The sequence below is a fragment of the Manis pentadactyla genome, chromosome 2, assembly GCF_030020395.1.
Source record: "Manis pentadactyla isolate mManPen7 chromosome 2, mManPen7.hap1, whole genome shotgun sequence".
In the NCBI taxonomy this organism is placed as follows: Eukaryota; Metazoa; Chordata; class Mammalia; order Pholidota; family Manidae; genus Manis; species Manis pentadactyla.
In genome coordinates, this window is record NC_080020.1 from 66705777 (window position 1) to 66733256 (window position 27480).

Here is a 27480-nt window from a genome sequence, read left to right on the forward strand (position 1 = left end):
GAGCAAGTAATATTGATTATCAACAAAAAATTGATAGCTATTGGGAAGGGAAAAGGCAAAAACAAATGCCTGCTTAGAAGGTAGTCAATATGTGTCGCCATTGTCGTCACTGTTATTCAGGCACCACACAGAGGGCTGCCCATTGGCCAGGTAGGAAGTTACCTGTATCCCTGAGTGGGCTCAGGGAAAACTTAGCCCCCAAAAAACTTTTAGAAGTATATCAGAAAGAGTAATTTCAAGGAAAAATCCCACAACTTGCTTGGCAAGATGAATGGTATGTGTTTCTGTAGTAAGTCAAAGCTTACCTACACTGAATACCTATTACTAAGATATATTTGGCCCATGCAGATTATCAGTTTAATGCTAAGCTATGAGGAAGTTTAAAAAATATGGAAGTGAAAGAGATATCTAACATTATTATCTACTCACATGAAAGTACACAAGTTTTGGCAGTTTTAAGGCAGCTCTTTTTTCGAAAGTAGTATTAAGGAACACTTGAAGAATATTAGTTAATTGGATAATTTAAACTAAACATTTATTTGCATTGTATTTACCTAGCTATGACAAATCTTAATAATGTCTAGGGTCCACCATTTATCCACAGTAGATCCTACCTTAACATTTGTTAAGCCAATAGTTACATATGGAAAGCCCTTATAAAATATCTTTATGACAGACTTGTGTACTAAATAAAACTAACACTCTTCCTGAGATGCAACATTTTGAATTTGAAATCTCACCAAAAAGTAGGAAGACATATTTCAAAGGAACATAGAAATGTATTTTTGATTTCTTGGCTTTTTCATTTATTCATGCCTTAGGCCACAGCCCTCTCACCCACTGTATATAAAAATAACTGAGAATGTTACACTTTCTTCACAAATTCATGCTCAGGTGAGAGCATTTTAATTCATGGGTGAAAGATTCTGAAGATCTGTGAGAATAGAGAAATCTCAATATTTATCCCTGACAAATGACTTCCTACAGCTGCCTGGACTTTTCTTCTTTAAAGCACTTCCTTTGTGAATATGTCTTAAAGTCTCAACTAGATACTAATCTATCTTTCACACCATAGTCTATGTCCTTATCTGTTATTTGACTGTCATCTTAATAGTAAAGGCAGGGTCCAAATATTCCATTTATAGCATAGATACTAAGTGTTTCATACATATTACTTAATTATCACAACAACTCTATCTGCTAGGTACTGGTTTTATCGTCATTTTTTACAATGAACCTAAGCTACTGAGTCAAAGAGCCAAAATTTAAAGAAAAAAATTCTGGCTAGAATCTTCTCTCTTTTCTTTTGGAAACAAGAAGGAAATTTGGAAGTAATACAGAGCAGCCTCCTCCTTCTACAAATTGGCAATTGAGGATCAAAGAGAGTAGATTGTTTAGGTAAGGAATAAAGCTTGTTTTATGCAGAAATAGGAAGTAAAATCCGAGTCTTGTTACTTACAGCCTAATGTGTGGTTACTGTGTTTGTTGTCTCATTTACGTGCAGTTGAAATGTTTATAATAGTCACACTAAAAAATTTGATTAATCATGATTAACGTATAACTGTATCCCTTAAATACATTCACCCTTGGTTTTCTCATCCATGAAATGGGAGAAAGAAAGGGGATGGTGAGGCAGGTTAGGTTAATTTATCAGTCACATGCATTCTGTGATGTGTATCATTATACTTACCAAACAAAGACCAAATTAGAATAGTTGCTCCCCTACCAAACATTAGGTTATTTACACAAAATAATTAACTATGCGGAAACTTTTAAAAATTAAAACCTTTTTTTTATTAAAACTATTTTTTTATTAAAGTATGTATATTATTGATATACAAAATTATGAAGGTTTCACATGAACCACATTGTGGAAAAATTTAAACCTTTTATATTAGAAATTTTTTAGATTTACAGAAATCTATGGAAGAGATAATTTCCACATACCCCACACCCAATTTCCCGTATTGTTACATCTTACATTAATTAGTATAGTGCTTATGTCAAAACTAAGGAACCAATTTTAATACATTAATAATAAGTCCACTCAGATCTTTAGTTTTCAGTTAAGGTCCTTCTGCCATTCCAGGATCTCATCTAAGATGCCACATTTCATTTAGTTTTCATATTTCTGTAGGCTCCTCATGGCTGTGACAATTTTTCAGACTTCGTTTTTGATGACTTTGACAGTTTGTTTAGTATTGGTTAGATATTTTATATACTGTCCTTCGCTGTGGGTTTGTCTGATGTTGTGTGTTATGTGTTTTGGAAGGAAGACCACAGGGATAAAGTGCCATTCTCATCACAAACAATCAAGGGAACATACTAACAAAATGACTTCCCAGGACTGACTTTAACCTTGAGCACCTGGTTGAGGCAGTATCCCTCAGGTTTCTCCATCCTTTCCTCTTCACAAGGAAGTCACTGTGCGCCCCCCACACTTAAGAGGTGGGGAGTTATGTTCAACCTCCTTGAGCAAGATCTACAGAAATTATTATGAATTCTTGTGCACCATATGTTTATCTATTCTCCCCCATTTATTTATTTACTTCCTTATTCAAACAATTTGTATCAATATGGATCATGCATATTTATTTGATATTCTGAGTTATAATGCAATACTATGTTTTGTTGTTGTTGTTGCTTGAAATTCCTAATAATTCCTTCTACCAGGGTTGGCAAAGATGGTAAATAGTGAAATAAATTCACCCATTTCACTGAGGGCTACTTTATGCCGGACTCCACTGCAGCTCCATGTTTGTGCTTTAGTTATACCTGTGAGGAATCACCTGCTATTTGCACAGCTGAGTGTGTGAGTAGCTCTTCAACCCTAGCTGTGCACCTGTGGCCGTGAGAGTGTTTAAGGGATAAAATGCACATGAGTTTCATCTTCAACTCATATGTAGAAGGAAATGGCACTTTGTTGTGCTTTGCCCCATGTGAAAGCATTTTTGAATCAAAGCAAATTTATAAAACTCCATTTCATAGTACCCTTAACACAGTTACCAAAGGTAGAAGCAGCAGAACACAGTGTTATTTAATGATTTAAATATTTAAATTATTAGACCAATAATACTATACATTTGTAAAGAATTTAAAAACTTCTGAAAAGTAGGAAGAAAGTAAAATTAGCCTTAATCTCATCATCCACAGAATAGCTCCCATTAACATGTTCTATTTCCTTCCAGTCTTTTTCTCAAGGACTTAGATGGATTTAACTTAGCTCTTATCATTCTGTATGCAGGTTTGCACCGTACTTTCCACCTCCTGCTTTTTCCTAAGCATTTGCCCATATGATTAAAAATGCTGCATAAGAACCATTTTAAATGACTCCGTGAACAAGAGAGATCAGTCTGGCAGCAGGCAGGAAGCTATGGCAGTTGGCCTACAGAGTAGATGATTAAGGTGTTGACTGAAATGATGGAAAAGGTTAACTAAAGAAACAGTTTTCAAATATAATTGATAGGACCCCATGGTTGCAGTCTAGGGGCCCAGGAGTAGCAAGTGTGAGGTTTTCTAGCCTAGGTGGCTGGACATTCTGTAATGAGGCCTCAAACCCATATCCAGGACAAAGAGGAAAGGCAGCTGGTAGGAGAAGGAGAGGACTTTTCATTTCCTGCCCCAGAACACCTCTTGTCTTGTTCTTCCATGCTGGTGCTTAAACTTTACTTGTAAAACTGTCTCCATCATAGTCTTTGAAGACAAAGGATATATTTCAACATCTTTCTGTATTCTCTATAATATTAATTCTGTGCTGAGCATCCAGTAAAGGATTAAAAATACTAAGTGAGTGAGTGAGTGAGTAACAAGCAGAGTGAGGATGAGATGAATCTTGGGTGTTGGGGAAAGTCAGCAGTTGATGGGGGGAAGGGTTGGAGATTAATTGCTAAAATTTTCTAATTTCCTATTCAGAAAAAATACCATCGCCATGGTTTTCTCCCAAGAAACCCAAGGGTTAGAATAAAAGTGTAGATTTCATGCTATGTAGAGCATTTTCATATTCTTTTGAAAGATACTTATATAATTTTACTGGAGGAATTGATAGGACATTCAAACAAAGCTGATACCTGATAGAAAAACTAAAATATTACATTGGTTCTTCAGTTTTGCCTGGAGTTATCTTTGAAAGAAATAACAGAGTTCCAAAAAAGAAACCCAAATATGAAAAAAAGCATGTAAGATTCACAAGAAAAGTGAAAACTGTAGAATTGTTCCACACAAAGTAGAGATATGCATTTAAGTCTAATAAGAATATTTCTTTTTTTGTTCATACTAAAAGCTGAGGAGGCCTTGGATCTGTGTGCTGCCAGTTTTACTGATGTGAACACATAGAAACACTAGATGTATTCTTCAGCAAAATTGCAAATGTTTAGCATCAAGCATAACATCCATTAAACAAGCTTCTCCCTTCCATATTTGTTAGAATCTCAAAAATTCAAGTCCTCCAAAACAAAACGCTTCCCTCTGCATGCTGCCCCAATTTGGAAATGATAGAACTGGACTCCCATTCAATTAAGACATTTTATGGCAGAAGTGATCAAGGTGAGAAAGATAACATCAAGCACATTAGGTCATTACACCATTTTTCTGACAAGTCTTTCCTTCTTGGAGTTGGGTTTTTTTGCTGGTACCTCTGCACTTTTTAATGCAGTGTGGTTTTCCATGGGGAAGGAAGGGTGTGCTTAGGAAATCACCAAACAGAAGGTCAGAAGAGTTAAATAAATTTTATCATGACTCAGATCTGACAGGTGTTATGTTGGTGAAGTAGAAAAAAATAACAGTCACTAAGCAATGAAATCGCACTGAAAGCAGGAGAGCCAACACAAGCATGATCTACTTCCTAATCTGATCAACTCTCTGTGGAAACTAGCAATAGTGTATTCATAATATATATATGATTTGAAAAAGCAGAGAGAACCTACTTTGCATCTGTAAATCATTTGACTCTTTACAAAGCAGTTTCAATTACATTATTTCTTTTCATTTTGACAAGTCTCCTATTTTAAAGAGGCAAATGAGGCCCTGGAACTAAAAAATCTTTCCCGCTTCCTCAGGGCAACTTAATAGTATAGCTAGGCCTTGTGTACAGGTCTCATATTTTGACTCCTTTAATCTTTCCTCTCTTTTATAATCTCTCTCCTCATCACCTGCTCCTGAATAACTGCTTATATTTAAATAATTTCTTACCTTTGCAAAGCACTTTTATATATTTTATCTCATAATCAAAATAGTCTTTGGTAAGGAATCTATTACCCCATTTTAAAGATAGAAAACAAAGCTTCAGAAGGGACAAGTATTTGGGGCTGGAGTGAAATAGCTGATACCATAGCTGCCCTCCCAACCTCAGAACTGGCCTCTTGCAACACAAAGGCTGGGTACAGAGTCTCCCAAAAAGTAGTGGTCCATGTACGTAAGGATTAAAAAAAGAGAATTTTATTTGCTTCCCTTTGACTCAGGTTATTTTATATACTAAATGTGTAGGTGGAAAAGTTATCAGCTTTAATGAAGTGATGTGGCACAGAACAGTCAATTCAGCAGACAAGCCAAGGATGAGTAATTTGTGTTGTGGGAGTCCCAGCAAAGACATTCTGGGAGCACTGAATTCCGTACTTTTTTCAGCAGCAGTTAAATATTGCCATTTTGTGAGCCTGAGTATTTATAGGCCCATTTTGTTTGGTGGGCTATTGCAAAATCAAAATACTGGGATTAAGCCAGGGCTGTAGTTTGGCTCTAAAACAAATTACAGTAAAGCTTTTCTATGACCAGAAAATCAGACTTTTCTGCTTCATTTATCTTTCTGGTTAACCAAAGGCTACCTGAGTAAGTCCTATAACCATGCATGCATCTCAGTTTACCTGAGAGTTTTGGTTTTGCCTGTTTATGCCCTATAATTATTAATAGCTCTCCCTTTCTCTCTTCAGAGTAACCCAGACTGAATGATAGATTATATGGCTACCCTCATCCTAAGCCTTCTCCCCAATTCTTGTGGAAAATATTCATTAAAACATGAAGTTTTCCTCACTTACTGGCTGCAGAGCCTTGACTTTTTTTGGCCAGCTCACACCGCTCAGCATTGTATGTGAACTTCAGTGATGGCACAGCACCACGGAGGAAGTTGGAGGCCCAGGCAGCTCTGTCTGTCTGCAACCTCTCTGTCACACTCTACCCTCAACTGCATGTATTTTTTCTACTCCATACTTCTGTTTAAGTATAGCACCTGTTTCCTGATTTGAGGTTATACATGGGCCATGATGGCCTCTCCAGTCTCTCTATTATGACCCTTTGGCTTTTCCAGCCTCTTTTAACTTTCACTGCTCTTTGAACTTGGTCCGAATAACCTTTGCTTAAAAACACCTTTGCTAAAAAAAACCGGAAGGAACAAAACAGCAGTAGACTCATATAGACACTAAGAAGTGGCTAGTGGTTACCAAGGAGAAGGGGGAGGGGTGGGTAGGGGAAGGAAGAGGGGGATAAAAGGGCACAATAATTCACAATCACAGTGTAATCTGATCATGGGGACTGTGGAACCATTGAGATGTACATTCGAAACCAACATAAGATTGTATATTAATGACACCTTAATAAAAAAAAAAGCACCTTTGCTAAAGAACAACCTATTGCCAGTCACCCTGTTCAGATACCCCTTAGTTCAGATACCCAGCTCCAGTGTCATCAGCTGTGCACAAGAGGCAAGGAAGTTAAGTTTATATAGAACCCGACCTAAGCTGTTCTTCCAGGTGGGCTGACCTGTGACTGACGTCCATTGGCTGCCATGGACTTTCCCCCTTCTGTGTGCTTGCAAGTTTTAAAGTCATTTATTCAGTTGGCCTCTGACTAATCATAAGGTTCCTTTGAGAAGTGGATCCTTGAGCTTCACTGAATTTGGACTATCCCAGTGACTTCTGAGTTCTGCTTTTGAAAATTAAATTTCAAAAACCTTTGATTTTCATCTGATGGAGATATCACTGTGCAGATATTTTAGTGCCATATAAACGAGGAGAGAGGACTGTGTAGAAACTGGTATGACTAAGTAGCACTCCTCAGTGATACCTCTTGATATCCTTTACAAGGCTGTTAAATTTTTGAAGTAGAAAATGTGAAAGCTTTCATGTAGTTTTGACTAACTGTAAGTGGCTTTGTTGGTAGACAAAGGTAGAGCTGTACTGAGCATGGCCTGAGTGTATATGAAATACATAGGGAATTCAACCAATCTGTAACCCACTGAGCACGGCAGTACTAGAAGCACCCAAGAAAATCTCCTAGAATGCAGGCGTACTTCTCCCTCCCTGTCCATTGCTACAATAACTTTACTTCCTATTAATAATAAGGATTAATCATCCCAGCTGACAAAGGAACCCCATTTTTTGCCTGTACTGAACATTTCAAAAAGGCTAGGTGGCACTCTCAACTTTGAATTCATCAGCACCATTATTCTTCTGGTGGAAGCTTTTGTCACTCAGGTAAAAAGGCCTCCAAAGCACCAGAGCCCACAGTCACAGGGACCCTCAGAGTATTTGCCACACACATTCCCCACATGTTTCAGTGATATAAATGGGAAAAGTCTGGAAATGCTATGTGTATAAGCTCAAAGACTTGCTTTGTCACTGGCAAAATGGGTCAATGCAGGCTTCATAGTGAAATCACTGAGGACCTGTAAGAAAAATACTGATACCTGGGCCCCCCCAGCAGAGTTCCTGTGTGCCTAGCCTAAGTAAGTGTTCAAGGTTGAGAACCACTACTCTATATAAAATGAGGGATATACACGGGGAAGACAGTGTAGCTCAGAGAAGGCAATAGTGACTCTGTGGCATCTTACTACACTGATGGACAGTGACTGCAATGGGGTCTGGGGGGGCTTGATAATATGGGTAAATGTAATAACCACATTGTTTTTTCATGTGAACCCTTCATAAGAGTGTGTATCAATAATACCTTAATAAAAAAAATTTTTTTTAATTGAGGGATATAAAAAGAAGGGTCAGGCACAAGAAAATTTGACATCACCATGTATAGTAACTGGTGCAGTTCAAACAAGCCAGGAACAGTAGAGGAAGGACTTAGCAAATATGGTGCCTTAGTGGGAAAGAAGATGTGGGGGCACAGGTCATAATAATCCTTCCAAAAGCTTCCTTTCTGATCCTCAGGCTCCCAGTCTTCCGCAGTTTTTATTTTTTTTTACTGCCTTATAAGTGACCTGATAAGACTGCGAATTTTAGTTATAATTTACAACTTCAAACATTGTTTCTGCTTTTTGGCTTCAACAGTCCCAAAACTTTAATTATCATCATAAAAATCTCCAGAATCCCCTAACTGTGCCTAGAACTCTGAATTTAACAATTTGAGCTTATTTCTTTTACATTTCCACCAAAGTTGTACAAGCATTCCTTCTTCTCCATATCCTCACCAGCATTTGTTATCTTTTTTTATAATATAATAATAGCCATCCTAATAGGCTTGAGTTGATACCTCATTGTTTTGATTTGCATTTCCCTGATGATTAGTGATGTTGAGCTCCTTTTCATATACCTGTTGACCATCTGTATGTTGTCTTTGGAGAAATGTCTATTCAGGTCCTTTGCCCATTTTTTAATTGTTTGTTTGCTATTGAGTTATATGAATTCCTTACATGTTCTGGATTTAACCCCTTATCAGGCATATGGTTTACAGTTATTTTCTCCCATTCCCTAGTTGCCTTTGCATTTGTTGATTGTTTCCTGTGCTGTGCAGCAGCTCTTTAATTTGATGTAGCCCCCATTTGTCAATCTCTGCTTTTGTTGCCTGTGCTTTTGATGTCATATCCAAAAATTCAGTGCCAAGACCGAAGTCAAGAAGCTTTTGCTTAAGTTTTCTTCTAGGATTTTTACCATTTCAGGTCTTATATTTAAGTCTCTAATTCATTTTGAGTTGATTTTTGCCTGTGGTATAAGACAAGGGTCTAGTTTCATCCTTTTGCATGTGGATATCAAGTTATACCAACACAATTTATTAAAAAAGCTAACCTTTCTCCACCTTGAATTATAGGTGCCCTTAATATATTATTGGTTGTCCATATATGCATGGGTCTGTTTCTGATCCATTGGTCTATGTGTGTGTCTGTTTTCATGCCAGCACCATACCATTTTGATTACTGTACTTTTGCAGTATAGTTTGAAATTAGGAAGTATAATGCCTCCAGCTTTGCTTTTTCTCAGGATTGCCTTGGCTTTGCTTTTTGGGGTTTTTATGGTTTGGTATGATCCAGGAATCCTACTTTGGGTATTCACACAATGGAATTTGAATCAGGGTCTCCAAGAAATACTTGCACTCCCCTGTTCACTGCAGCATTATTCACAATGTCCAAGATAAGAGAACAACCTGAATGTCCACTGATGGATGAATGGATGAAGAAAATGTGGTATAAACATGCAGTGGAATATTATTTTAGCCTTAAAAAAGATGGGAAGTCTAGCATTTGCAACAATATGGATGGACCTGGAGAACATCATGTCAAGTGAAATAAGCCAGACACAGAAAGGAAAATACTCTATGATCTCACTTACATATACAACTAAAATAGTCAAAGTCATAGAAGCAGAGAGTAGAATGGTGGTTGTCAGGAACTGGCGGGGAGGGGAAAAGGAGGAGGTGATGGTGAAAGGGTCCAAAGTTTCATTTACACAAGATGAGTAATTTCTGGAGGTCCACTGTACAGCATAGTGCCTGTAACTAGCAATGCTGTATTGTATACTTACAATTTTCTAAGAGAGTGAATCTCACGTTGTGTTACTACACACACACACAAATTATAATGATAATGATAAAAAGGGGGTGGGAGGGAACTTTGGGAAGCACTGGATATGTTTGTAAACTTATCGAGTTGTATACATTAAATATGTATAACTTTTTACATATCAATCATACCTCAATAAAGTGACTAAAAAAATAGAACACACATCTAAGTGTGGGGCAACAGTTTGAGGAGGGGAAGGGTTTAAAGTTCTTATCATAGTCACTGAATGTTGAATTTGAAAAGAAAGACATTTACAATGACAAAGCTTATTTTAGAGCTGTATGTGTGCCTAGCATTTCAGATACATCTTTCCTAATATATCCTTTTATTGCGGAACTTAAAACATTTTTAAAAAGAGACTACAAGAAAACACTGTATTTGTAGTATCTCTCCACAAATGGCCTATTTGGGAGAGGTGCCTTTCTAGATCTGCTTTCATTCTGGACCTCCTTGTTTTGTAGCCCTAGAGGCTGAGGCGGCAGCGGGGGGCGGCGGGGGCCTGGAACGTGCTCCTCCTCCGTTGTCTGCTGCCTGCTGCCATTACGGTGCTGCCAGGGTCTCAGCTCGAACTCTGACTCATCTCTCCATTTCCCGTGTATCTCCTACATCTTGTCAGTTGACACATTCACTTGATTGAATCTCCTCAATATCTCTCAAATTCATTGTTTATTTCCATTACCACTGACCAGATCAGGCCCTTGTGACTTAGACTGGATCATTATAAAGCCTTTTAAGTAATTCCTATCTCCACAGGGTTTCTCTACTCTCTAACATCCTACAGAGAGAAAAGGCCAGCTTTTGTTCAGCTCTGAAGTCTAAGCACTTAAGCCCAGTGCAGGAAGCATGCAAGACAGGAAGTAAGTGTTAAATGAGGTCTTGTTATATTGTTTCTCCCTTCAAAAGCCTGTCATGATGGGCTGCTGCCCACAGATTAAGACCCTCCTCAGCCTGGGGTTGCTGTGTATCAGCCTTTCTACCATATTTCTCGCACAATCCAGTGTGATGCATCCCTTGGTGACTACTCATCACTGGGCTCATGTTGGTTTTCCCATCATCCTTTCTTCCAAATCTTCACTTGTCAAAGTTCTACCCATATTTTCACACCCTGACCCATTGTTATCTCTATGAGACCACCACAGATTCTTCTTCCATAATAATTGGTCTTTCTTTCCTGCTTTTCCTGCTCTCCCAATGACTTAATAACTCATTTGGAGCACATGCTTTCTTTAATTATGGCTTTGGAGTGGACAGGGTTTCATTTTATTAACTGCCAATCTTGATCAATTGGTAATAGCAACCTAGAACAGTACACTGAGGAAGATTCTAAGGGTGCACTTAGGTTCCTCATGAAAGAAGGTCATGCAAATTAGGTGTCATACGGGTCCAGTAAAGGAGAGAGAACAGACTACCCATGGAGTGGTCAACTCTGTCAGAGACACCCGTGTATGTGTCCGCTCAGCTAGATCATGTGCCCTTGAGGACAGCATTCTGTTTTTATAGCCTCTATCATAATTTGTGTTCAGCTTAGTCCTTAAGTACTGTGTTTCCTGATTTTAAAAGTTTACAATCTAAAATGGCAAATATAACATTTGAGATAGAATATGTTAATGGACAAGAAAAATATAAAGTGCTAATGAAATGGTCCTTGAAGCATGGGTGGTGAACAGGAGGGGGAAGGCAGTATCTACCCAAAAGAAATGTAATCAGTATGTTGGATAGATAGCTACTCTACCGTGTTCATTACAGCATTATTCACAATAGCCAAGATAGGGAAACAGCCTGAATGTCTGTCATCAGATGAATGGATAAAGAAAATATTACACACACCATGGAATATTATTCAGGCTCTAAAAAGCCTGAATAATATAAATAAATATAAGTTCAGTGAAGTTATTTCTTAACTAGGTACTAAATTCTAAAACAGTGAAAGTAAAAAATCTAGTATAGTTAAAATTGCCTATGAAAAGTCCTTAACTTGCCCACTTAATATAATGTACATTTAAAAATATAAAACCAGATACTCTATAAGTTATTCACTCTGAACTTCAAGAAGCACTGAATAGAGCAGTGAAAGTTACAAAGAATACAGATATGAGAGTATTCAATCTTTTCTAGCTTTAGGTACCCTTTAAAAACTGCAAGAAGATGGAAGTGGGTAGAAAATTCCCCTTTCCTGTAGATTTTATTGCAGTTTTTAGAAAATAGTAAATCTATCTACACTTAATATTTATCAATGGATTTGTTTCTTTTAAAACCATGTATATAAAAGAAACTAATGAAAGGCTTGGAACATACTTGGAACTTAACAAGTATTTGCTGGATTTGAACTTAAAGCTTATTATTTAATATTAATACTTAATATTAATTAAACCCACATACAAACTGTTCTTTGAAAAGTTGTTTAGACCACCTTGGTTAGCTTTCTCTCCTTCCAAGTTGGCGTCTTCTGTGTGGCCCAGTGAACAGCTGTCACTCTCTTACCATTTACACTAGTTTTCAAGGCACCTTGTTATTGTTCTGGAAATGTGTATTAAGGGAAAATAACCTTTTTCACCTATCAAACTTGAAAATTTGTAACATCTCATGCTGATTAGGATATGGGAAAGATGCATTTTTGTGCACATTTGATAGGAGTGTGAACTATTTAAATGTCTGGAAAAATTCATCCTATAAGAGAAACAAAAGCACAAGTCCATATAGTGGCAATTCCTGAAACAACTTGTATGTCTATCATTAGGGAAATAATTGAAGAAGTTACGGTGGAAGTTTCCACACTGTGGAAAATGATATACTTCAAAAAAAATTGGCTAGGTCTATATGTATGGATTAGAAGAGTGCCCATGATATTTTCCTTAAGTTAAATAAATTGTGACATAATAAGCAAAATGTGATATCATCTTTGTTAAGAACAAAAGCTGAAAACTCATCCATAGAAAAATAAACCTATATGTATGTGCATTTATGTAAGACCTTCAAAAGAATGGAAGGATATGCCCTAAATTGTTATAATTGATAACCCTAAGGAGGTGGGGCAATTGGATGTTTGAGGGAAGAGCCAGATAATCTGTTTACCTTATTCGCCTCTGTTGCTTGAAGGTCTGGCCCAATTAGTGGTAATAGGAATTAAAAGGAAAAAGTCACCTGGGAGATATAAGATGGAAATGGAGTGGGTGGGATTTGGCAGCGATCTGGATGGGGGAGAGGGAAATGAAAAAATCAAAGCTATCTTGTCAAATTCTACCCTGAGCAACTTGGGGATCTGTGCCATCAGTCACAGACACAGGGACATCACGAGAAGTGAATTCTTTTTTATTGTCACTGGAGGCGAGATGACGGGTCTGGGTTATCAGTCAAAGTTGCGCTGCTGCTTATTTTAAATGATAATTGCTCCTATAGGAAAGCTTACTGTTTTGGTCTTGAAACCTCAAAAAGATTGCTGCTGTGTAGTTGTAGTTCCTGTAAACTGTGGTGTCTAATATTTTCCCTTATCCATGCATATTATTTAAAACAAAAGGACATTCATTTTGAAATGGAAAAAATTATAAGAATTCAAAATCATCTCCAACATGTGAAGAAAAGTAAATATTCTTGCTGTATTCAAAGTGGCAGAAAGTATAAAATATGCCGTGTACAAATTTTAATATGTTTCTTTTGGGTGGTTTTAATGTAGTCATTCTTCTTCCCTGTGCATTTGTAACTCAATGCCTAGTGTATTGTTGCTAAAGTGTAAATGAACAGCATGCATTGTTGCTAAAGATATTCTACAGAGGTAGTTTTACAAAGATTTTTAGTTCTAGAAATAGCTTGTGCACGTCTGTTCTATAGAAAGCAGCATTAGAAATTTAGTCCCACTGAGAATTTATTTCTTGCAAATACTGTCAAAATGCTAGGTGAATTTCTGTATAATTATATCATATTTTATGTTGGGATTGATATAGAAGTGTGTAATCCATCAGTATGAGCCCTTTTATGTAGATAAATGAGTCAACAAAGTCACCTGAATAAATCATTTTAATTTTCAACTCAGATATGTGGAAATCACCTGCTCCTGCATAACTCCATTCTACATCTATCACTGGTTGTATTTTTACTTCAGACACTGTTCCTTATGTTAGTCTTCCTTACTTGAATTATGTGGGACTTTCCATGGGAAACGGTTTTCATATTTTATTTCTTATCTCTAATCTGAGTGAAAATACAAATTCCTATAACTGCTATGTTTTTACTTTGAGTGTAAGGTAAATCTCATGAATTTCAAATCTTCAGAGACTGGGTGATTATGATGTGTGAATTCAGAAGGTGGTTTATTTTATTGACTAGTTCTTATAGTTTGAGTTAAGCTACATATAGTCTCCCATTGGTAGACATGGAAGAGAGATGATAAATTTAATATTGTGTATATTTCTTGTTTTCCAGAAAATAAATACCACTGGAACCAGTAATGCAGATGTCTCTTTGGCTGATCCCGGAATGTACCAACTGGACATTACATTAAGAAGGGGTCAAAGTTTAGCCGCCCGAGATCGAGGAGGTAAGAACACAAGAACAACGTTACCTGGAAGCTAATTTTATGTATTTTGACAAACTTTGTTGTCCTATAGTTGTTTAAGTAAAAAAAAAAAATCAACTATAATATTATTCTTTTTAGAAGGTTGGGTTCAGGGATGTGGCTTGAAACATTGTCTGACAGCTGTGACCATGGGAAAGAGGTTAGGAAGCAAGTTCGAAAGCACTGAACTAGTCCCACCCAGAACCGCTAATGAACTAGACTCTGCATTATACCTAATTAGTAGCACAATTGGTTAAGCACATGTACAATAATTGAAGCCTTATCAGAAGTCACTTTTTGGCAGACCTGAAATTCTGTTTGCTGTATAGATTTGCTCAGTTGAATCTGCTGAAATTGCAGAATCTGGGACTAGCATCTCCCTAAAACTTTGAAGATTCCCAACAAGTAATTTTCTGAGGCTTGGTTGGACATGTCATTAGTCTCACTGTGGATTAAATAAGTCTTCATAGGCCATGATGAAGGAAAAACAAATATTCTTTAGTTCCTGATCTAATCAGTCTCCTGATCAGTTAGCCTGGATTACCTTAAGCATTATTTTAACCCAGTTTAGAGGCAGGACCAGAGATTTATGTAAGAATTTATATATATATATATATACATATATATATATGAACTTTTATGTATATGTAAGCTTTTAAGAATTGCCCCAAAATAATTTACAGTTAAAGAAAGAAAATAATGCTATTAATATAGTATTATTTTGCTGTATTTATGTAACACTTTGTTTTATATAAATATATAAAATTATTTTTTGTAAAATTTATACCAAATTATATATATTTATATGTAATATATATCTTTTAAGTTTCATACATATATATGTGTATATGTATCAACCAGCATGTGGGAGGAACCTAAAATGAAATATAGCTGTAACCACACCTCTGGATGGGGAATAAAACAACTAATCTAAATGATTATGTAAAGTAGTATTTGGATTATACACTATAAAAATCAAGACAAAAAGAACTATTCATAAATAATGTACTCTAAAGCATAATTATTGATTCTGAAACTACTTAATGAGTGAATAACTAAATGATTATAGATGAAGAGATCCAGGCCTTTCACTGTTTGGAGAAAGTTCCAATGTAGAATGGGGGAAGCTGGAATGAACCTTGGTGTGTTAGAGAGGTATCAGTATGAACTAAGTGGTTTTTAATATATAGACAGATAGATAGAAATTAAAATGGATAGAGATGTGTGTGTGTGTGTATGTGCTCCTAGCTCTAACTGCTGAAGGTCCTAGAAGCAACCATCAAGGTACAATGACAAAGGAGCCATCACCCCAGGCCCAGCCCTTGGTTTCTAAATACAGCTTATTAAGCAGGGCTCCTGGAGAAATGGTTCATTGCAGATCTGGGGTGGGGAAGTACAAGATGAGCCTGCAACATTTTGCAGTGCCAAAAAGTAAGGAAGTACTCAAACATTGATGGCAGAATGTCAAAATGACAGGAGCCAACTTTAAGGAGCTCCTAATGGTCAAAGCTGGGGCAATTTCAGCAACAAAATAAAGCATGGTAATAATGGATTGCAACCTATAGAATAATATAAATATCTATGAGTTCATGCTGGTAAATAGATACATGGTGGAGAAGGTATAGCTTTTCTTTATGGTAGAGCTCCAAAGAACAAATGCAGAAGGGAAAACAGAAACAGAAAATCACCTTTCAACAAACACTGTAGTCACAATTGTTGAAGGCAGAAATAAACAATTGATGTAAAACTATATGTGCAAAATTGTGATGAAAAACAGGCTATTTGTGTCACTTCAAAGTATTTCCCCACAAGATACATATGAATTACAAAGGGTAAGTAGTAACTTTACAGTAGAGAAACTTGGAGGATACCACCAAGTGATCAAAGTTAACTTCAGCAGTAATGAGACAGATGGATGTGATGCCCTGCAGGCATTCTTGTCAAAAATGCATAGACTCAATGTAATCATGAGAAAACATCAGGCAAACTCTGACAACATATGGGGCCAGTTACTTGAGCTGAGTAGCACTACCCTGTGGACAAGGTGTGCTCAGTCTTGTTCCATCATTCCATGTCTCCACAATTTTGAGTCTGGATGGCACTGTGCAGGCACCACTGTCTTTATTATAGTAGCAAATTATTCTCTATACATGTCTCTGCCAAGAATAAGAACTTTTTAATGGTAGAATGAGAGAGTGATATTCTTTAAAAAAAAAGAGAGAGAAAAGATTACTTTATGGATATGAAAGCTCTTCTGAAGTGTTTAAAATGCAAGCTCTAATCCAACTTCACTGTTTACTTATACTTATTTGCCTGGCATTCATGAAGTTTTTATTGGGTAGATATGAGAGGAGATATTTCATCAGAGGAAATAATATGAGTTAAGTTTGGGATTGATTGCAATTTATCTAAGCTCTACCTATATGAATAACAGATGTGCTAAGCATATGATTGGACAGATAGTATTGGGTCAGTTTACATTTGCAAATTTATATACATATAATTTACATACATATAGGAAAATTAAATGGAGATGGATAGTCTGAAATGAGAAAACAAGCTGGCAAGCACTCCTGTCATGTCGAAGGTCAGTTTTGGGGGACTGAGCTGGGATTGTGAATGTGGAAATGGAGAAGGAAAGGAAAATATTAGAGAAGTTTCAGGGGCATGTCTTGTAGCACCTGAGATCAGTTGGATGGGGAAATTCAGATAAACTATTGAGATTTTTAAGGCTGATGATTAAGGAGCCTGGGAGTCATGTGGATTTTGGGGAAAGGTGAATGTAATCAAAAATATTTGTATAACTACTAGAATTAGCAGAAATAGTACTCTTTTATCATTTCTTACAGTGATCCTCTTACCTCTGGCCCAGCAAAACCAAAACGCCTATGCCTTCTCTGTCCGTTATCATCCTCACACAGAATAGTGGAAGGGAAAAGCTCATTTCCAATATCAACACCATTACTAGGATGTTGTCTGAGCTTTACATCTCCAGAATCTTCCTTCATACATAATAGGCACTGATGTGGGCTCAGCTGTAAAAACTGGCCATCATTCTTCAATTTTATAACCTGTTTTATAGAACAGCAACCATATGGCTCTTTGGAATGCTACTGCCTTTTCCTAAGTTTTATTAACTCTGCCTTAAGCAGCATAGTGGACTAGAAAGTATATGATCTTGGGGAGTCTGGTGCACATAATATCAAATCTAAGCTCAACATTTTATCAGCTATGTGATTTTGAGTGAGATGAGCAATCTCTCTGCTGCAATTATAGGGTTCCAGAATTCACAAATAAAAATACAAGATGCCTAGTTAAATTTGAATTTCAGATAAACAACCCATTATCTTTTAATATAAATAAACATTTCATGAATCTAATACAGAGTATAATGAATATAGACAATAATAGTGTATGATAATTATGTAATGTAAGTATTGATATAATGGCAATCATACTATAATATATAAATGTATCAAAGTAACATACTGTATCTTAAACTTGCATAGTGTTACATGTGAAATTTATTCAATAAGTAAATAAATAAATATTAAAAAAATAAATACATCTCATAATATTTGGAGCATACTTATTCTAAAAATGTATTTATTATTTATCTGGAATTCTAATTTAACTGAGTTCCTTATTTTAGGTAGAAGTCCTATGACAAATATCAATGTCTAGTTATTACTAGAAAAAGCCATTTCAACTGAGTTGGGCTTTTCAGAACTATATTATCATCTACCACATATTGAATGTAATGTCTTGATGTGACAATTTATATAGTTAGACAAATAAAAGCAACGTGTGTAGATATGTCTGGTGATAGCAATGCCCTACAATTTGATTTCTTGAAATTTGCCATTGAGAATGTATTAATTTCCTAGGGCTGTCTTAACAAATTACCACAAACTTGGGGGCCTAGAACAACAGAAATTTATTACCTCACAATTCTGGAATCCAGAAGTCAAAAGATCAAGGTACGGCGGCTACACTCCCTCCAGAGGCTCTTGGGAAGAATTCCTCCTTGCCTCTTTCCGTGTCCGAAGGCTCCAGGCATTCCTAGCTCAGCCGTGCGCCACTCCAGGCTTGGCTTCTACATTCCCATGGCCTTCCCCTGTGTTTCTGTGTCTTCCATCTCCCTATCATATCTCTCATGAGGACATCAGTCATTAGATTTAGGGCCACCCCTAAATCCAGGATCTCATCCCAAGATTCTTAACTTAATTACATCTATGAAAACCCTGTTTTCAAATAGATACCAGAATTCAGGACTTGGACATATCTTTGGGGGAACCCAAGTCTGCCATGGCAAAAGATAACTGCTTCTCTTCAGATACTAGGAACAAATTCAGATATCAAAAAAAGCAATCTTTACGAACTTGTTAATTGTGATTCGGTCTGTGAGTATCAAGAATTTGTACACGGAGTTGAGGTAGAGAATTTCTATTACTCCACTCTGAAGTACTAAAGCCCACTTTGAGTGTGATGTGTCAGCACTAAAGGAAAAGTTTCCATGTTCTGAGAACAGTGTTTTCAGGTTGGAGTGAGAATTATAGAAACCTGGGGGATGGGAAAGGGTTTAGAAGGTTACCCAACCCCCGCCAAGTTGTACTTTATTCATGCTTCAGTGAAACCTCACTAATTGAGGATTTACACCACTTGTAAGATAGGTCTGAGAAAATGAATTGGAAAGCATTTGTTTCGAATTTCACAAAACTAAAACATATTCTGTATTCTAAATGTAAACAAAGCCTTTTTCACGTTGGAGGGCCTGCCAACAATTTTGTCAAAATTAGAATGTAATTTATGAAAGCTCTTAAAGAGAGTTAGTCTCTGAGTGGTCAAAGTGTAGTAATATTTCTAGTGTGGATTATGCATCAGGCCTGAGATTTGGTATTTACGTTTATGTCCTCTAATCTTAAAAGGATTGACTGTTAAAAGCAGCTGCCACCCCAGCACATTCACACCCCATTTCGTGTTCAGGGTCCTCTTTGATTTTGACCATTGGGAATGTCCTCTGTGGTAAGAGGACCGTATGTCCTGGTTTGCCTGGGGGCAGTTCTGTTTGTCTCACCTGTTCATTGGCATAATTGTTAATAGTGCTCCATTTCACTTTCAGAAATGTCCACATTTCAGAGACACAGTGTATACTGATGCCTCCTAGAAAAAAAATCTTCATCTCCATTAAAGTTAATCTGAAAATTAAGTGTTATGAACATACCTTTTTTCCCAGGAGAATGTAACTTATCATCAGAGAAAGGTTTATCTCCGAAGTTTGAGATACATTTTTTGGCAGCCTGTTCTTTAGTTTTGTACAGCTTTTAATGAGCTATTTTGATCAAGAATTGGTTTGTTACATTGCATTTTTGTATTAAGATGGTAAATTGTAGCTGTTGATCATTTTTTTGCATATCTTACAGATGGTGGAATCAGGAATAGGCTTGTTTTACCTAACATGGACACAGTCATATACATACATGTTAATGTTATTCAGATCTTTCTCCAGTTTCCTACCATTGGGAAAATTTAAAAAAAAATCATAGTGACTCATTTTTAATGATAGCTATTTCATATAGTCTATGATTTAAGCTTCTAATATATGTATATATATTATACATACACATATTTATTCACATATATATAAACTATACATAAGCTTCTGCAGAATACATATATTTTGTTCTGTTTTTTTTTTTCATAGATGCAAAAAAAATCTTTCATTGACTCACAAAGATTCCCTTGTTGCATATTAATATCACTTGAACCATAAAATTACTAAACCCAAACAAAAAATTCTATCTGGAGATTTAGCAAATGACTCCATTACTGCACCATTGTCCCAGAAAGCTTTTTATACTGGTCTTAACACTTCATCTATCCAGAGCCAGAGCAAAGGGTCCAGTGGCTCTTCTCCAGACTGTGTGCAGCACTGCATACGTGGGGATAATCCTTTCTTCAAAATTTCCAAGGTTTGTCAATAGGTGGCATCCTTTGCCAAATGTAAATCCGCAACTCCTAAGCCATAGAGCACATACTACACCAGTTCCCTGAAGAGACTCTGAGGATGATGTTTCCACATACAAAATGCAGTCGTATCACACCTAACTAAATAATATTTACTTCTAAATGTGCTATTGCTTCTGTTACTATGGATACAAGTTTGCTTTGTTTAATTATGTATAGATAGGAAAAAGGATCGATTTTTATTGAACATTTTCAAATAGCTATCATTGCCATGAACAGGAGAAGGTCCTCAGCTAGGCACTGTGTACAATCCTTGCTACTGTTCTCAGTAGTTTATTCAGATAAGACCAATCAATAGCATATTTCCTTCAGAATCTGCATGGACTTTGCCAATGGTGGGTTGTTGTTTTTTTTGTTTTTTTTTTTGAAGTATGATTTGGTTATTTATAGGTGAATTTGATTTGGAATAAGTATAGTTTAATTCAGCACCTGTTAATAAAAGATTATTTTAAGCTTAACTAATTTTAAAAGTACATCTCTGAGTTCCATTTATTAGAGACACATCCTTAAATTCACCTGAGGTTAATTAGCTTGTACTCACAGTGTTCTATATTTAGACTTCTTAAAAGATATATTCCTTCATGGTGGAAGCATAAAGGAAATTTTATGAATTACTGGATTTTGATATTAATTACTGGCATAGGGGGAATTCACATTGTAGACATGAGATTCCAAAGACAGGCAAACTGAGGTACGTATGTCATCCTGAACTAAGTGGAAGTGCGTAGGGGACTGGGACTCCAAAAGGAAGGAAAGCAATTCACAGGAATATGAAAAAGTTAATGTTTGATAAACAAATGATTACTGGGCCACACAGAAAAATGGGACTTAGAAATTTTAACAAACATGCTATGCTAAATTCCTCACCTTCTACCACTTCCCTTATTTCACCCATCCCCTCATGCCCCTCCTCTTTGGTAATGACCAGTATGTTCTAGTTCTGTGAAAGATACTATGCATATTTTAATAGAGAGTGCATTGAACTTGTAGATAGCTTTGGGCAGTATGGCTATTTTAATAATATTAGTTCTCCCAATCCACAAGCATTGTATATCTTTCAATTTATTTGTGGTGTTTTCAGTTTGTTTCATCAATGCTTCATCATTTTCAAGCTACAGGTCCTTCACCTACTTGATTAAATTTATTCCTAGGTATTTTATTCTTTTTGATGCAGTTGTAAATGGGATTTGTTTTCTTAATTTCTCTTTCTGCTAGTTCATTATTAGTGTATATAAATGAAAAAGATTTCTGTATATTAATTTTGTATTTTGCAACTTTACTAAATTCATTTATTAATTCTAATAGTTTTTTGGTGAAGTCTTTTGGTTTTTCTATATATAGTATAATTCCATTTGCAAGTAGTGAGTTTTACTTCTCCATCACCAATTTGGATGCCTTTTGTTTCTTTTCCCCATCTGATTGCCGTGGCTAGGACCTCCACTGCTATGTTGAATAAAAGTGATAAGAATGGAGACCCTTGTCTTCTTCCTGATCTTAGAGGGAAAGCTTTCATCTTTTCACCATTGAACATGATATTAGTTGTAGGTTTGTCATATATGGCCATTATTATGTTGAGGTATGTTCCCTTTATACAGTTTGTTAAGAGTTTTTATCATGAATGAATGCTGAATTTTGTCAAATGCGTTTTCTGCATCTATTGAGATGATCAGATAGTTTTTATCCTTCATTTTGTTAATGTGGTGTGTCATGTTGATTGATTTTTGGATATTGAACCATCCTGGAATCCCTGAAATTCATCCCACTTGATGGTGGTGAATGATCCTTTTAATGTATTGTTGAATTCAATTTGTTAGTATTTAGTTGAGGATTTTTACATCTATGTTCATCAAAGTCACTGACTTATAATTTTCTTTCTTTTTTTTTTTTTGGTAGTGTCTTTGGTTCTTGTGTCAGAGTAATTCTGGCCTTGTAGAATTAATTTGGAGGCATTCTTTCTTCTTCAGTCTTTTGGAATTGTTAAAGATAGATATTAACTCCTCTTTAAATGTTTGGTAGAATTCACCTGTGAAGCCATCTGGTCCTCAACTTTTTTATGTTGGGAGTTTTTTTTTTATTACTGATTCAATCTCATTACTAGCAATCTGTCTAATTAGATTTTTTTTCCCAACTCAGTCATGAAAGATTGTTTCTAGGAATGTAGAAATCATGCATTGACTTATCAAGAATACTACATTAGCTCCTAAACACAAGTGATGGAGAATAGCTATTGTTTTCTATACATACACATTAAATTATGTGTTCAGGTTATGCAGGTGGTGCTAGTAAATATCTTTAGGAAATCCCAAGGTAGAGTCTAAATTGCTCCATCATTAAAAGACCTCTGTTGTGCTTTTCTACCCCTGCAATATTATTCCCTGTGCAAGTGTATGATTCTACTTTCAATGTGTACTGCCTTTTAAGACTCTATAAACTCTACTTTCAAACAGTTCTAAAAAATAAATTTCCATGAGCATTTACTGAGCACCTAGTCTGTGTGATGCCTAACACATTACCAATTCTAGGAAGCATACTTCACACCTGGAGTTCTGCAACACAGCAGCTCTGTAAAGTCCTGTGTTGGTAGTTATATAGATGACAATGGTGTGTTGGTAATAATTACAACTATCCATTAGAGATTATATGGTATAAAATAATAAAACAACCTAGTATGAAGTTATTTTGAAGATTTTGTGAGTTGAGATATGTAAAGTGTCAAGAATAATGCCTGGCACATAGTTTGCATGCAGTATATTAGTTATTTTAATAAAAATACCAATCACAAATGAACCTAAGCATAGAAGGGTGTTTTGAAATTTGAACTACAGGTTATTAGGAAAGAAAGAAAACAGCCCTGCATTACATTCTTAGTAAAACAGACTATGATCAAAGGACTGAAGTTTAGCAGAGGTCCATTATAAGACAAGTCTAAGTGGATTCTTTGCCACAAAACATGTAAAACAAAAGAGAAGTAGTTAGGAAAGGTTGTGGAAGTAAATAAGAGTAGATTATTTTTCCAGCTGTGCAAGAAAAAAAAGCACATAATGACAATGATAGCCACATCCAGCATTTCTATAGCATTTTTATTTTTCATACTTTTAAAACTCATTCTGGCTGCAGAGTCAGGCCCAAACCTGCTCAACATATATTTTAAGAGGTAAGTAAATAGAATTTATGAAGTAACTGTCACAATCAAAAATTGATGCAAAATTAGAGAGTTGGACTTGGGTTTGGAAATCACTTTTTAAATAGGAGAGGGATCAGAGGGTTCTAAACCTGAAAACTTACAGAAGATAGTAACAACATTATTCAAATATTTGGAAGACTATTACATAAAATTATTCACTTTTTTTCTCTCTCCATGTAGAGTCTAGAAAAAAGATTAGGACTAATTGGGGAGAGTTGATGAAAAAGCTATCTGACTCCCATGGAAAAAAGTGATAACAGTTTGAGTAACTCAATATTCACAATGCAGTACTGAGCTCATCTGTTGAATTGTAGCAGAGACTACTAGTTATCTCCCCTTCTTTCATCATAGTGCTACCATGTTTTAGACAGACATACAGTTTCTCAGCTAGAGCTGGAAGGTACCAGCCTCCCTTGCAACTAAGTTCTAAGTTCTGTCTAATAAGATGTAAGCAGAAGTAGTATATGCTACTTTGGGTAACTTCTACGTCATATCCCTAAGACAAAAACACAAGTGTTCCTTTGGCCCTCTTCCACCTTCCTTCCAGTTGGGAGAAGAAAACAAGAGGAGCTGTCTTGAGTACTGTATGATCTCACTTACACATAGAACCTAAAAAAACTGAACTCAGAGAAGATTAGTGGTTGCAGGGCTGGGGGTAGGGGAAACAAGTGATGATAATTAAAGTGTGTGAACTTCCAGTTATATAATGAATAAGTTCTGGGTATGGAATGCACAGCATAGTGACTGTAGTTAATAATACTGTCTTGTGTACTTTGAAGTTGCTAAGAGAATAGATCTTAAATGTCCCCCCACCCCACATACAAAATGGTCGCTGTGAGTTGATGGATGTGTTAACTAACCTTATTGTGATAATCATTTCACAGTGTATACATATATCAGATCATCATGTTTGACACCTCAAACTTACACAATGCTATATGTCAGTTATATCCTAAAAAATCTAGAAAAATAAGACTAGCTGTCTTGGACAGAGAGTCATTCGCCACACATTGAGAATGGCAGAATTGTCATGTAGGCTTAGGGTCACCTTTCCCTCTGGTTTTACAAGAGGGAAATGAATTTCTCTCTAGTTTAATCCCTAAATATTTTTTAAATCTCTTTGTTATGGCAGTTTAGTCCTCTAGCGAATACATGGATACCTGTTATAAGAAAGTCTTTTATTAGGCCCAACTAAGTTTCCTTCTACCTTGATTTTGTTTCTCCAACTACACCATAAACATATTCTTCAAGGTAGATTTATTTGTTTTTTTTTTCTATTGCTTTGTAATTAATTTCCATGAGTTTAGCAACTAAACAATATCCCTCTAATAGTTCACAGTTTCTGTAGGTCAGGAATCTGGGCATGGTATAACGGTTCTCTGCTCAGAGTCTTACAAGGCCAAAATCAAAGTGTCAGCTGGGCAAAAATCTTATCAATACCAGGAGTTTTTTCCTCATATCGACAGAATTTAATTCTGTGTGGCAATAGGTCTTAAGTCCCTCTTTTCTTGCTGTCTGCCAACCAGTGTTTTCTCTCAGCTCCTAGAGACCAGTCTCAGGTCCTTTCCGTGTGGCCCCCTCCATCTTCAAGCCTGCAATAGCATGTCAAATTTCTCTCATGCTTCAAATCTGACTTTCCTTTCTGTTACTTGTTTTTTAGAGGAAATTAGATTAGATTAGGTCCACCCTGACAGTCTTACTTTTGATGAACTCAAAGTCAACTGATTAGTAACCTTAACTACATCTGCAAAATGCCTTTTGTCATATAAACAGAGTAGTGACAGAAATGATAGCTCATCATACTCACAGTACAGGTATTGGGACCAGAGATCTTGGGGTTGCATTTTGGAACTCTGCCTACCACAGTAGAAAAATCATTTACTCTACCCTACATGTACCATCAGCTCTCAGTAATGACTATCCCCTTATGTGTTGGGCAAGCCATAAATCATTTAGTAAGTTCTCATTACTTTAAATATGATATCTTGGTGATGAATGTGGTTGCCAAATTCATTTGATGTTATTATACTAATATAAAGATAAAATAATATTGATATCCTCAGGAGTTGTAACAGATTCCAAAATAATTTGTAGTTGATTATATTGTATTATGTTATAGTATATAAACCTAAAATATAAAGGATGGAGTGTAGACAGAAAGATTAGAAGTATAAAAATTCACACTCAGTTTATATATATTATTAATCTTTAGTTTGACTTTGTAAAAATATTTCAGACCAACTAGTCTTAAATTTAGAAATTATTATAAGTAGTTTAAAAAAACTGTATCCTTGCTCTTTTATAATTGGCCCTTTGGTACATCCTACTTTTCAGGATGTTCCTATTCCCTAATCAAAGACCAATCATTATATCAAACAAAGCAATCTTAAAATATCTTTTATCTGTATATACATTTGTTCTTCTATTTTAAATCCCTTGAAGAAAAATACCAAGTTCTTACCAAGGGTCTATAGAGTCCCACATAATTTGTGGTCCTGCCAATCTCTAACTTCATTTCCTGCCACTCACTTCCTAGTTTACTCGCTCCATCCACACTAGAATTCTTCAGGACCTCTGCACTTGCTGCTTCCTCCATAGGAAATTTTCCCTTGCTGTTCTGATCCCTTTTCAAATATCTTCTTATAGGTGAGGATTTCTCTCCGCCTCCTGTCTAGCAGGCCCCTCTGACCACCCTCCCTTTACCCATGGCTTTATGTTGCTTTGCACACTGCTCATTACATGACATAGTAGCCCCCTCTTTTTGGCTCCTTGCCAGCTCCCTCTACTAGAACAAATGATCCTTGGGAGTAGAGACTTCTTTTAATGCTCTGTGGAATCCCCCATGCCTAGCACATAATAGACATCCAGAAAATACTGTTGAATGCATGAATGTATTTCAGGAAAGGAAAAGTATACAAAAAATGGAGAATTCATTCACTCTGCAAACTAGCACAAATCTTACATTAAGAAAGAGCCCTGTGTTTCTTTAAAAAAGTAACAGAATGTTAATGGAAATGGGACTTGACAGAAGGGCAGAAGTCAAGAGTGGTCATTGGGAAATGTAGTGTGTAGGTTGTTTCTACAACATTTATTACACTTACCAATGTAGGCCATGGACTTTTCTATACCCTACCAGAGAGTTGAAGGGAATGTGTTTAAGATGGGAACAAGGACTCACAACACCTACTACTATCCTCTAGCCACCATCTTTGCCTCTTCTGGTGACGACATGCTTTAGCAGGATAATTGCAAGTTTTGAAGTCACTTGTCACCTTAAACACTTATTAACTGTTTTTAGCTTAAGGGGTGAAGTGTTTTGCACTGTTCCTTAAGTATTTTATTACATTGTAGGTGTTAACATTTCGCTTATCTTTTTTATTTGCTTACAACACATATAACAACTATATCAAATAATATGATAATTGAAGAAAAACCTTTAACTAGTAATACAGGGACTTGGAGATAACTGTAATCATTCCCTTTAAACTTGTTATTTTGGAAAGAATATAATCTTTCCTTTAAGTGCTTACTTGCAGAAGCATATCTTTTAGCAATTCTGTGATTGAAAAACAATTGACAAGAAGATCTGATTACTGCATCTTTCTTTTAATAATTAAAACTATTTAGTTCCAGTGACTAAATATTTTTAAGGACTACACATGCTTAGAAGGAGTGTCTGTGAGCAGGACCTAGCTATTTCCTTATAGGTCTAAAGATCCAGAAGAGGTGGATTAGCTCTATAACATACATTTTATAATACACTTGTCTAAAATAAAATACTGCAGAACCTCACATAATATATATGTTCAAAAAATACTGAATTTCATTTTGAAGTGCTGAGTTGGAAATGTTCAAACTGCCTCTATATTCATCTACATACCATCTGTCATGTGTCACTTCTGTGGTGGGATTCTTGTATTCAGTGAAAGACTGGACAAGGTCTCTTCCCTT

At 36.1% G+C, this 27480-nt stretch overlaps 1 protein-coding gene across 23 annotated transcripts in view; it reads left to right on the plus strand.

The window, feature by feature from the left end:
• MCTP1 (multiple C2 and transmembrane domain containing 1) overlaps positions 1-27480 on the plus strand; it is a 516560-nt gene that overhangs the window by 242333 nt on the left and 246747 nt on the right. For all 23 annotated transcript variants that reach the window (XR_005032713.2, XR_005032712.2, XR_005032711.2 and 20 more), the window contains exon 2: positions 14186-14300. Coding sequence is in view for 20 of the 23 variants with exons in the window: in XM_057493380.1 (XP_057349363.1) it covers positions 14186-14300 (115 nt within the window). In the remaining 3 variants the exon portion in view is untranslated. The remainder of the gene's footprint in view (positions 1-14185; positions 14301-27480) is intronic.